The sequence below is a fragment of the Lithobates pipiens genome, unplaced genomic scaffold (assembly GCF_037356315.1).
Source record: "Lithobates pipiens isolate NorthernLeopardFrog02 unplaced genomic scaffold, aLitPip1_a1.2 Scaffold_10, whole genome shotgun sequence".
Lineage (NCBI taxonomy): Eukaryota > Metazoa > Chordata > Amphibia > Anura > Ranidae > Lithobates > Lithobates pipiens.
Genome location: NW_027507686.1, coordinates 1,476,710 through 1,488,837, shown reverse-complemented (window position 1 = coordinate 1,488,837; position 12,128 = coordinate 1,476,710). Strand labels below are relative to the sequence as shown.

General features: G+C 51.3%; 2 protein-coding genes across 3 annotated transcripts in view; both read left to right on the top strand.

Moving 5' to 3' along the window:
* LOC143926814 (mitochondrial inner membrane m-AAA protease component AFG3L1-like) overlaps positions 1-8,944 on the top strand; it is a gene marked incomplete at its 5' end in the record, with an annotated part of 29,959 nt that extends 21,015 nt beyond the window's left edge. The window contains 4 exon segments of the mRNA XM_077450859.1: positions 1,825-1,940; positions 2,672-2,872; positions 4,430-4,624; positions 8,525-8,944. Of these exon segments, the coding sequence (XP_077306985.1) occupies positions 1,825-1,940; positions 2,672-2,872; positions 4,430-4,624; positions 8,525-8,728 (716 nt within the window).
* Positions 8,777-11,269, top strand: LOC143926797 (uncharacterized). Of its 2 annotated transcripts, none has more exons than XM_077450853.1 (2): positions 8,777-9,721; positions 9,752-11,269. In XM_077450853.1, exons 1-2 carry the CDS (start codon positions 8,777-8,779, stop codon positions 10,445-10,447), a joined length of 1,641 nt encoding a protein of 546 aa, XP_077306979.1. In that variant the 3' UTR covers positions 10,448-11,269. The 2 variants fall into 2 exon arrangements, with proteins under 2 accessions (XP_077306979.1, XP_077306974.1); XM_077450848.1 differs by having other exon boundaries at positions 8,777-10,141; positions 10,172-11,269.
* The last annotated feature ends 859 nt before the right edge of the window (positions 11,270-12,128 follow it).

The following is a 12,128-nucleotide window of genomic DNA, read 5'->3' as shown; positions in this document are numbered from 1 at the left end:
GCTCCTGGGGAGGGCGGATACAGTGAGTGCAGGCTCCTGGGGAGGGCGGATACAGTGAGTGCAGGCTCCTGGGGAGGGCGGATACAGTGAGTGCAGGCTCCTGGGGAGGGCGGATACAGTGAGTGCAGGCTCCTGGGGAGGGCGGATACAGTGAGTGCAGGCTCCCGGGGAGGGCGGATACAGTGAGTGCAGGCTCCCGGGGAGAGCGGATACAGTGAGTGCAGGCTCCCGGGGAGAGCGGATACAGTGAGTGCAGGCTCCCGGGGAGAGCGGATACAGTGAGTGCAGGCTCCCGGGGAGAGCGGATACAGTGAGTGCAGGCTCCCGGGGAGAGCGGATACAGTGAGTGCAGGCTCCCGGGGAGAGCGGATACAGTGAGTGCAGGCTCCCGGGGAGAGCGGATACAGTGAGTGCAGGCTCCCGGGGAGAGCGGATACAGTGAGTGCAGGCTCCCGGGGAGAGCGGATACAGTGAGTGCAGGCTCCCGGGGAGAGCGGATACAGTGAGTGCAGGCTCCCGGGGAGAGCGGATACAGTGAGTGCAGGCTCCCGGGGAGAGCGGATACAGTGAGTGCAGGCTCCCGGGGAGAGCGGATACAGTGAGTGCAGGCTCCCGGGGAGAGCGGATACAGTGAGTGCAGGCTCCCGGGGAGAGCGGATACAGTGAGTGCAGGCTCCCGGGGAGAGCGGATACAGTGAGTGCAGGCTCCCGGGGAGAGCGGATACAGTGAGTGCAGGCTCCCGGGGAGAGCGGATACAGTGAGTGCAGGCTCCCGGGGAGAGCGGATACAGTGAGTGCAGGCTCCCGGGGAGAGCGGATACAGTGAGTGCAGGCTCCCGGGGAGAGCGGATACAGTGAGTGCAGGCTCCCGGGGAGAGCGGATACAGTGAGTGCAGGCTCCCGGGGAGAGCGGATACAGTGAGTGCAGGCTCCCGGGGAGAGCGGATACAGTGAGTGCAGGCTCCCGGGGAGAGCGGATACAGTGAGTGCAGGCTCCCGGGGAGAGCGGATACAGTGAGTGCAGGCTCCTGGGGAGAGCAACATTTTAATAGCACAGTCAAAGGTATTTGATTTCTTAAAGTGACATTAAAGCTTTTTTATTTTATTTTTTTTTAATCACAAACATGGTATACTTACCTGCGCTATGTAATGGTATTGCACAGAGTATCCCGGTCCTCCTTTTTCTGGGGTCCCCCGCCGGCACTTCAGGCTCCTCTTCTACAAGTGCCCCATTGCCACTTTTTGTGGGGGCACCCATGCAGACTCATTGCCGAGGTGCCCTGTCTCCGTCTATTGACACAGGGAGGGGGGCTTGCCCCCCCCCCCCCCCCCCCCCCCTGTTTGATTGTCCTGCTGCTATCAATCTGCCCAGTGAGGGGGGAGACCTTGTTGGGAGCCATTACTTTTGTGCACGTCTTTGGATCAGATCGGGCTCAGGTAAGAATTCGAGGGGGGTGGGGGTGGGGGGGGGGTTGCTGGGGGTGCTTCTGCACCACAGAAAGTTTTTCACCTTAATGCATAGAATGCATTAAAGCGAAGAAAAATAAGGATTTAGAGCCACTTTGAAGGGGTTCTGAGGGTACAAGTTTTTGTTTTTTTACCTTCGTGCATTCTATGCATGAGGGTGAAAATCCTTCTGTGATGCAGAATCCGGCTTGCTATGGGGGCACTCAGCAGTGGGGGGGGAGACCAAAAAAGAGGGATCGGGGCTGCTGTATGCAAAACCATTACACAGATCAGGTAAGTAGAACATATTTGTTGTTTTAAAAAAAACAATGCGTTTAGAATTGCATTCATTCTCTTACATTGGCCTTCTGTTTTTAGGATTGGAAAAGAAGACTCAGGTCCTTCAGCCTGAGGAGAAGCGCACAGTGGCTTATCATGAAGCCGGCCACGCTGTGGTTGGTTGGTTTTTGGAACATGCGGATCCTTTACTAAAGGTAATCTGCAGAGAAATTCCCTCATCCCTCATCCGTACCTCTATGTTCAGGTTTTCACCATTCATATTTGACTAGAAACAGACTATAAATATATTTTGAATTAAAAAAAAATCCAGATCATAAAATGATCTTTCCGGCATCACTATGTTCTGCCTATATCACAATTCATATCCTTCTCCTCCAATACCACCCGTGTTCACCTGACATTCAGATATTAGTATTTGCGAGACCTGTTTCCCGATTGGCTAAAGTGTCAGGCGATCCTATTGGATGCCTATTGCTTTGGTGGAAGAAGAGATGCACACAGCGGAGGAAGCTGGGGGAGCAGACACCGGAGCCGCCACGACCGCTGCCCGCACTCCAGGAGAGGACACCACAGCCCCATGGGTAAGTGGGGGAGGGGGGGGGCGTGGTGTGGTGCGTTTCAGTGCCGTGCCACGCCGCCACTGCCACATATTATACTGGTACTATAAGAAAGGATAATGTTTGTCCATAAAAATGTATGGGGGCCTCTGGCCAGAGCTCATTGTATTGTAGATGGCTTTTATTATTGCATGGTCTTCCCATCTGCTCAGTGATTGGAGGAAATAACTGTCTGAAGCTGCAAAGCTTTTATGTGAATTGGCATTTATTGCACTTATTTTTCTTTGGGGCAGTTTTTGTCTTTCTCAGTTCCTCTTTGTTGGGATATAATTCTCATGTCTTCCCTCTGGTGTGATTTTTCTGTCTAGGTGTCCATCATTCCTCGTGGTAAAGGCCTCGGCTATGCCCAGTACCTCCCCAAGGAGCAGTACCTGTATACCAAAGAGCAGTTATTTGACCGAATGTGCATGATGCTGGGAGGCCGCGTGGCAGAACAGATCTTCTTTGGGCGCATCACAACTGGGGCGCAGGACGACCTGAGGAAGGTGACGCATACCGCGTATTCACAGGTGAGGAGGACAGCTGCGAGGAAATATATACTTTTTGTATTGGTTTTACTCAGACTGAGGCACATGTCGCACACTGGGTGGTACCTGGTGAGTAGTGATGGGCTCGGGCGTGTTCGGGATGAACATGCCTGGAAGCCGGCACTGCACACCGCCAATCGTAGGCAGCGTCTGTATGTGCAGCTGCGGCCCAGGAAATTCCTCGCTGCCTATGATTGTCGGTGTGCAGTGACGGCTTCCTGGCGGGTTCGATCCCAACACAAAGGAGCCCATCATTACTGGTGAGGATCACTAATCATAGGAGTACTTATTGGAGGCTGTAGTACAGGCTACCGTTGGTTCATCCCCAAATGTATGTATGACTGCTCTCTCCTCTGCTTGGAGTCTTTCTAAGGGGCGAGTCTTTCTGTTTCCGGACAGTCTCACTCCTCATTCTAGCATGTACAAGAATCAAAGCGCTTCTTTCAAGTGTAAACTCCAACAATAAACTTCTTATTTCTCAGTTTTGTTCTGTTAAATATACCATTGAAAGTGTTTTGTTAAATCTGTATAAGTAAAAAAATGACTTTTGATCCTGCCATAAATCTTGTAAGCTGAATACTTCCAGTGTTCTTTGCCACATTAAAAAAGAAGTGCGGGATTCAAAGAAAAAAAAAACATTTTATATAGAGGCAGCATAAATCCAATGCTGCATGCTGCCTCTACTACACCATGAACGGAACTATCAAAGACTGCTGATCGCTCAGTTCTTGGGATTTGGAGAGCCTGTGACAGTCAGTCTATGGCTCTCTGCTCTGCCTCCCCCAGTGCTCACTGGAGGACCAGGCTGTGGAGGGGACAGGAACAGCTGGCTCAGGCTCTGAGCAGCATGCTGAGAGGTTGAGCCAGCTGCTGGTCCATGGATCTGGGCAAATCCCGACATTGTCAGGGTCACTGCAGAGCCTGGACTGGCCTTCTGACTTCAGCCAATAGGCTTTAGCCCCCTGTCTGCCGATTCTGGGTCACAGGAGTGCAAAACTAAGTGCACTCCTATGACCTATAAGACAAGTATAGCCAAAAGAGCTTTGGCCGTTCTTCTTTCATTTCAGTTACATTGTTACCAGCTATCTCTGGAGAATGTTTTAGAGAAGAGAGGGATTGTTCTGCAGTCCTACCCTAGGATGACAATGCTGCTCCTCCATAGTTATAGTTCAGTGAGTGAGCGTTGTCACCCTAGGGCAAGACTACAGAATGACGCCTCTCTTCTCTATAACATGAGGGAGGGGGGTGTTTTGTGTTTTCCAGAGATGGCTTGTATCAATGTAACTGAGATGATAGAAGTACTCCAATACTGCCTTAGGGTGACAACGCTGCTCCTGCATAGGCACAGTACAGTGAGGGCGTGTTGTCACTCTAAACCAGGAACTGTGTTATGGAGAGGATCACCAGGTAAGAATAAAGGGGGGGCAGAGGAAGTGGGGAAAAAAATAAATGTAATGCAATCGTTGCATCTAAGGACTAGTAAGCAGGAATCTGTTGTATGTTAGGCTGGGTGTCACCAACACTTCTCCTCCTTTTCAGATTGTAACGTTTGGCATGAGCAAGAAGCTGGGTCAGGTGTCCTTCGATATCCCCCGCCAAGGGGAGACATTGGCTGATAAGCCGTATAGTGAAGCTACAGCAGAGCTTATTGACCAAGAAGCCAGAGACCTGATCAGTGCCGCCTATGACAGAACCATGGAGCTGCTGACCCGCTGCAAGGATCAGGTGGAGAAGGTAACAATTTACTTCCTTTACTCTCCTATATAATAATTCATATCCTATGAGATCTCCACCCTAAACTGCGTCTGTCAGTTGGAATTCTACTTTCATTATCACCTCCTTGGCCGGTTGTATTTTGGAGTGGAAGTTTCGGCACCAGAGATTTCAGCACAGATGACCTTTTAGTGCACAGGTTATCCATTTATCACGGCCATACAAGTTACAGTTTCTGACCTCTGACCTGGACAGAACCCCTAAACCTGATCCTTGAAGTAGCCCTGAACTTACAGAACATATGGAAATGTTAGCTGTGCAGGATCAATACTCTGAACAATTTGCCTACATCTCAAATTCTTCCTGAAAAATAGCAGTGCACCTCCTGCCACTTGGCTGCTGCCTAGACACCTCTGTTCTGTAGACTCATAGCTGTATATCTGCAGTGTGAGATCATCTCAGGCACTGCCGTCTCTGACTGCTAGTCTTGTGTCGTTTGTGCTCCTCATTGTTCCCCTAGCTGGGGAGGAAGCTGTACCTGAGGCCCCCCAGAGCAGCAAATTGTGTGGAGTAAATGAATAAATCTGGTTTGGCTTAGCAGGACCAGCAGGTTTATGTGAGTAGAAAGGGCCAGGAGAGCAGCACAGGCAGATGGTACTTGCCTTGATGAAGACCTATAAGTGGCCTGATGAATGCCTTAGCTTAGACCCCTTTCACACTGACAGACTGATCGGGTCCCACTTGTCGGTTTTTCAGGCAGACCCTCCATAGCTCTCTATGGAGTGGCAGATGTCAGCAGAGATCCGCCAGCATCTGATCCGGGCCGCTAAAAACCGGCAGATGGAGAAAAACGTTCCCCATTTGTCTGGTGGATCAGATGACAGTTGAAGAGAAACAAACTACCAGTCCATTTGCCTCCAACCACCCCATGGAGAAGAACAGGCTGTGTCCACTCTGCATAGCGGAGCAGACAGGGATCGGATGCCTCGCTGAGCAGATGAAGGGCATTACTGTTGATACAAGTGTACATTTTGCACACCAAGGAGGAAGACCTCACTTTTTCTGTTACGAAATGTAAATGGAATGCAGTAGTGTCTTCTCCCCACCCCCGATTCCATGTCACAATTGCATGCAGCTCTCAAGGGAGAAGTGCGGGAATAAAAAAGAGCGCGTGTGCACCTATATGGCTGCAGCATTGATTCCCAGCCGGCTCTAGACCTGAGAATGAGCGATCGCGTGACCAATGATCACTCACTTCTCGGGTCCCCGTCAAACGGTGACTATAGGTTACCGCTCTCTACTGTGCCCCTCCAGCTGTCGCTGGAGTATCGGGCTGTGGAGGGGGCAGAAGCGCTTGGCTCAGACTTTCAGCAGAGTACTGAGAGGCTGAGCCAGCTTACTGGTGAGGCATCTGGGAGGGTCCTGACCTTATTGTTGGGAGGCTGGAGCAGCTCTGTGACATCAGCCAACAGAAGTGTTCGCCTGTTGTCATATGATTCCAAGTCACAGGAGAGCAACAGTAAGTGCACATCTACAACCCACAAGAGAAGTATGACTAAACAAGCTTTGGCCTAACTTCTCTTTTTAAGTGTCCCCCTCCGTGCTCCTCCGGTCCCCCGCCATGTCCTCTGTGTTCCTCCTCTCCCTCTGTGTTCCTCCTCTCCCTCTGTGTTCCTCCTCTCCCTCTGTGTTCCTCCTCTCCCTCTGTGTTCCTCCTCTCCCTCTGTGTTCCTCCTGTCCCCCGCCGTGTTCTTTGTGCTCCTCCTGTCCCTCTCTGTGCTCCTCCGGTCCCCCTTCCATCCCCCTCTGGTCCCTCTCTGTGTTCTTTCTGTCCCCCCGCCATGTCCTCTGTGCTCCTCCTGTCCCCCGCCATGTCCTCTGTGCTCCTCCGGTCCCCCTTCCATCCCCCTCTGGTCCCTCTCTGTGTTCCTCCTGATCCCCGCCATGTCCTCTGTGCTCCTCCGGTCCCCCGCCATGTCCTCTGTGCTTCTCCAGTCCCCCTTCCATCCCCCTCCAGACCCTCTGTGTTCCTCCTGTCCCCCGCCATGTCCTCTGTGCTCCTCCGGTCCCCCTTCCATCCCCCTCTGGTCCCTCTCGGTGTTCCTCCTGACCCCCGCCATGTCCTCTGTGCTCCTCCGGTCCCCCTTCCATCCCCCTCTGGTTCCTCTCTGTGTTCCTCCTGTCCCCCGCCATGTCCTCCGTGCTCCTCCGGTCCCCCTTCCATCCCCCTCCTGTCCCTCCATGTGTTCCTCCTGTCCCCCGCCATGTCCTCCGTGCTCCTCCGGTCCCCCTTCCATCCCCCTCCTGTCCCTCCATGTGTTCCTCCTGTCCCCCGCCATGTCCTCCGTGCTCCTCCGGTCCCCCTTCCATCCCCCTCCTGTCCCTCCATGTGTTCCTCCTGTCCCCCGCCATGTCCTCCGTGCTCCTCCGGTCCCCCTTCCATCCCCCTCCTGTCCCTCCATGTGTTCCTCCTGTCCCCCGCCATGTCCTCCGTGCTCCTCCGGTCCCCCTTCCATCCCCCTCCTGTCCCTCCATGTGTTCCTCCTGTCCCCCGCCATGTCCTCTGGTCCCCTGCCATGTCCCGGATCTGTCAGGATGGGGAGCGGAGGAAGGAGTTGGTAAATCTGTCATTTACAGGTTCTTTCCTTTTTTGAATGAACAGAGTCCGTGATCACTGACTGTCAATCCTCTATCACTATTTCTTATATGTAAGGAAATAAACAAAATATGAATAATCAAATCGAGTTCATATCAAATAAAATGCATGAAGTGAAGACAGTTCATCACGAGATCCCATCCACCTTCCAGCGAATGTGAAGTCCCAGAAAACATCAAGATTTCTTCACTTAATCCGCACAGTGCCCTTCACCCCACCTCATTTGAAGAAGCGAGAAGGTGGGACTGTGACTGAGACGCGAGTCACCCCACCTCCTGGGTGTCCTCAACTGGACCCCACTAGGAAGGAGGTCAAATGCACTTTATTTATATAGGGACACTGCGCCACTTGTTCGCCAGCTTCTATCCTTAACACCTCGGTGTTACGCGATTCATATGAAAAGCAAGAAGAAAGCACAATAGTGCAGATCACTTTATCAAGTTTTATTAAAAATCAGAAAAAACACTCGCATATTAGAAGGAAAAAGACAGCACATCTCGTATCTCATGTATGACATCTGAGGCTCCACCCAGCGGGATGACGTCACTGCCCAGCTAACATGTTGCCACCATTGGCTTTCTCAGAACCTTTGAGTAAGCCGATTAGACTCAACGCATCAGGTGGGCAGTGACATCACGTTGGGCGGAGCTTGGGACGCCATACATAAGATACGAGATGTGCTGTCTCTTTACTTCTAATATATATCTCATGTATGGCATCGAAATATTTATTACATTTTCATTTTTTGTGGTAGCGCTGCATTATATAAAGATTATAAATATTTTTTTTGTATTCACTGTAACACAGATGGGTGTATGCATGTAAGGGTTAGTGGCTTCCTTTTTCCATAGAAAATATATATATTATATTAATTATAATATAAATATATATATATATATATATATATATATATATATATATATAATATTTTCTCTTGAACTGAATTTTTTTTATTTTTTTTGGTTTAATAATAGTTTTATATTTGATCACTATTGAGGTTTGAGACCCTGAATATTAGGATAGTTAGATCAGCACGGGAGGTTTTTCATGCAGTAAAAATATTGATGGAACTTAAAAGAATAAAGTGTAAGGTGGTATAGAGAGTACAGAGGGAAGCTGAGAAAGAAAGAGAAGGGGAAGACCTTAGGTGGCCAGGATGGAAAGGAAGAAGAAGGTGAGAGTCGGATGATTTGGTGTATTTTCTGTGTCTGGAGCTCAGCTTATTCATATACGGCTCGGTTACCTCTGGCTTTTGTCACACACAGGTTGGGAAGCTGTTGCTGGAGAAGGAAGTCTTGGAGAAATCAGACATGGTGGAGCTGCTGGGCCCCCGGCCGTTTGCTGAGAAGTCCACCTATGAAGACTTCGTCGAAGGGACGGGCAGTTTTGAGGAAGACACCTCCTTACCGCAGGGTCTGAAAGACTGGAATCAGGAGAAGACAGACAAAGATGAGGAGAAGACGCCATAGGATGGAGCTTTTCCAGATGGGGACCTTTGGGAATGAACTTCTCATGTAATGAGGCAGATTCTCAGGGAGGACAACCAAACCATGGGCCAAACTTCTTTCATTGTGTCTGTGATGAACTTTGCCAACAGTGCCTCAACTGGAGCCAGGAAAAGGGGCTTTTCAATATTATACAAAACACAGGCCAAAGAACTGCTGCCTGGTGTGGCCTCCAACCTGGAAGCTCTTCCTGGTGTGACGTCCAACCTGGAAGCTCTTCCTGGTGTGACGTCCAACCTGGAAGCTCTTCCTGGTGTGGCGTCCAACCTGGAAGCTCTTCCTGGTGTGGCGTCCAACCTGGAAGCTCTTCCTGGTGTGGCGTCCAACCTGGAAGCGCTTCCTGGTGTGGCGTCCAACCTGGAAGCTCTTCCTGGTGTGGCGTCCAACCTGGAAGCTCTTCCTGGTGTGGCGTCCAACCTGGAAGCTCTTCCTGGTGTGGCGTCCAACCTGGAAGCTCTTCCTGGTGTGGCGTCCAACCTGGAAGCTCTTCCTGGTGTGGCGTCCAACCTGGAAGCTCTTCCTGGTGTGGCGTCCAACCTGGAAGCTCTTCCTGGTGTGGCGTCCAACCTGGAAGCCCTTCCTGGTGTGGCGTCCAACCTGGAAGCCCTTCCTGGTGTGGCGTCCAACCTGGAAGCCCTTCCTGGTGTGGCGTCCAACCTGGAAGCCCTTCCTGGTGTGGCGTCCAACCTGGAAGCTCTTCCTGGTGTGGCGTCCAACCTGGAAGCTCTTCCTGGTGTGGCGTCCAACCTGGAAGCTCTTCCTGGTGTGGCGTCCAACCTGGAAGCTCTTCCTGGTGTGGCGTCCAACCTGGAAGCTCTTCCTGGTGTGGCGTCCAACCTGGAAGCTCTTCCTGGTGTGGCGTCCAACCTGGAAGCTCTTCCTGGTGTGGCGTCCAACCTGGAAGCTCTTCCTGGTGTGGCGTCCAACCTGGAAGCTCTTCCTGGTGTGGCGTCCAACCTGGAAGCTCTTCCTGGTGTGGCCTCCAACCTGGAAGCTCTTCCTGGTGTGGCCCCCAACCTGGAAGCTCTTCCTGGTGTGGCCCCCAACCTGGAAGCTCTTCCTGGTGTGGCCCCCAACCTGGAAGCTCTTCCTGGTGTGGCCCCCAACCTGGAAGCTCTTCCTGGTGTGGCCCCCAACCTGGAAGCTCTTCCTGGTGTGGCCCCCAACCTGGAAGCTCCTGCTGGTGTGGCCCCCAACCTGGAAGCTCCTGCTGGTGTGGCCCCCAACCTGGAAGCTCTTCCTGGTGTGGTGTCCAACCTGGAAGCTCTTCCTGGTGTGGCGTCCAACCTGGAAGCTCTTCCTGGTGTGGCGTCCAACCTGGAAGCTCTTCCTGGTGTGGCGTCCAACCTGGAAGCTCTTCCTGGTGTGGCGTCCAACCTGGAAGCTCTTCCTGGTGTGGCCTCCAACCTGGAAGCTCTTCCTGGTGTGGCCCCCAACCTGGAAGCTCTTCCTGGTGTGGCCCCCAACCTGGAAGCTCTTCCTGGTGTGGCCCCCAACCTGGAAGCTCTTCCTGGTGTGGCCCCCAACCTGGAAGCTCTTCCTGGTGTGGCCCCCAACCTGGAAGCTCTTCCTGGTGTGGCCCCCAACCTGGAAGCTCCTGCTGGTGTGGCCTCCAACCTGGAAGCTCCTGCTGGTGCCACATCCAACCTGGAAGCTTCCCTAAGTATTTATATCCACTACTGAGCTCTTAGTGATGAGATTCCGATACTTCTAGAATACTAGTTCACATCTCCGTAGAAGAACTGCATTGCCCCTGGTAACCAATCAGATTTCATCTGTCATCTTTCGGCAGATGAAAGGGGGGGGGGGATTATGACTCTGATTGGTTGCTGTAGACTCGTAGTTCTTTCATTCCATACTTTGATAAATGAGGAGTTTGTGCTCTACATACACTATATACCAGATTTCAGCACAAGTCCAGACATCTATGCATCTCTGTGTCAGGTTCATGCAGGAGGGAGTTGGAGCAGCTCCTCCTCCTCTCTGATCATGTGATTGAAACTCACCAATGATGGATATTTATAATAAGAAATGCGTAAAGCTGGTCTCCAGGCAATTGTGTAAATACACAGATGAAATGCAAATCAATGAGCTGCTCCAAAGGGGATCTAACCCCATTCATTGAACTGTTTTGCGGAATGTTTACATTCAAGGCGTGTCATGAATGATGAGTGTCACGGCTGCCTGTGACATGTATGTATATTTGCCTGGAGTTCAGTTTGAAGTTCGGACAATCTGAACATATTTATTACGGAGTGAAAATTTACCAAATGCCTTTCCAGGTCAGAAGTTTTCATGTAACTATCGGATCAACGTTTGTTTTTTTTTCTGTGCATCCAGCTTGTGATGTCCCGAAATACTTGATGAAAATCACTGGTCTCTTTGTAGCCACATGTTTCTATTGGACGCTGCTACATAAATGGGCTGTGACCACCTTCTATTTGATGCTATTATTGGGGGAGGGGCTGGGTTTCGCTCATTATTAAAATCTTGGTTTATCTTAAAGGTTTGTCTCAGTTTTTCTTTCAGTTCAAAGTGAACATTTGCTGTTTTAAAAGAGAAGTATGGGATTGAAAAAAAAAAAAAACATTACACAAACCTAGGTGGATGCAACATCTGTCCTCCGCCTCCTCAAAGATCGAGAATTGAGCGTTCAAAGACCGCTGATCGCTCAGTTCTCGTTTCGCTCCGAGCAGACAGTGGTGACGGTCAGAATCCCACTCTGCTCTCCCCTCCAGTGCTCACTGGAGCTCCGGGCTGTGGAGGGGCAGGAGTGGCTGGCTCGGTCTCCAAGCGGCTCGCTATGAGGCTCCAAAGGCTGCTGGTCCAGGCATCTGGGTGGATCCCGACATTTTTAGAGTCTGGACCAGCTCCCTGATATCTAGACCAATACAGAAGACTGCCTTAATGAAATTAACTTCACATCGGAGATCCTCCCATCACCTCCTCATTCCCCTGAGGTCCCTACATCACATCAGAGGCCCCGTCCCCTTATCCATGAGACCTCCCCATCACCTCAGAGTACCCCCTTTGACAGAGTCCTTCCATCACATCAAACGCCCCCCCTATACATGAGACATCCCCATCACATCAGAGTACCCCCATCAAAGAGTCCTCTCATCATATCGGAGTCCCCCCCAAATCACACAGTCCCCTCGTTGCATCAGTGCTCTATCTTTTTTACCTGCAGCAGTAGGGTAGGAAGTGAAGTAGGCCTGAAGGAGAGGGGCTTCTGTCCTTTCCTGAATACTGGGGGGTGGCCATGCATGTTGTCCATTGTTATGGTGCGATTGGGCCGGCTGCTAACACCAAGTAATGACACTTCAACACTTTAAAGCAGGGATCTGCAATTAGCAGGACCTCC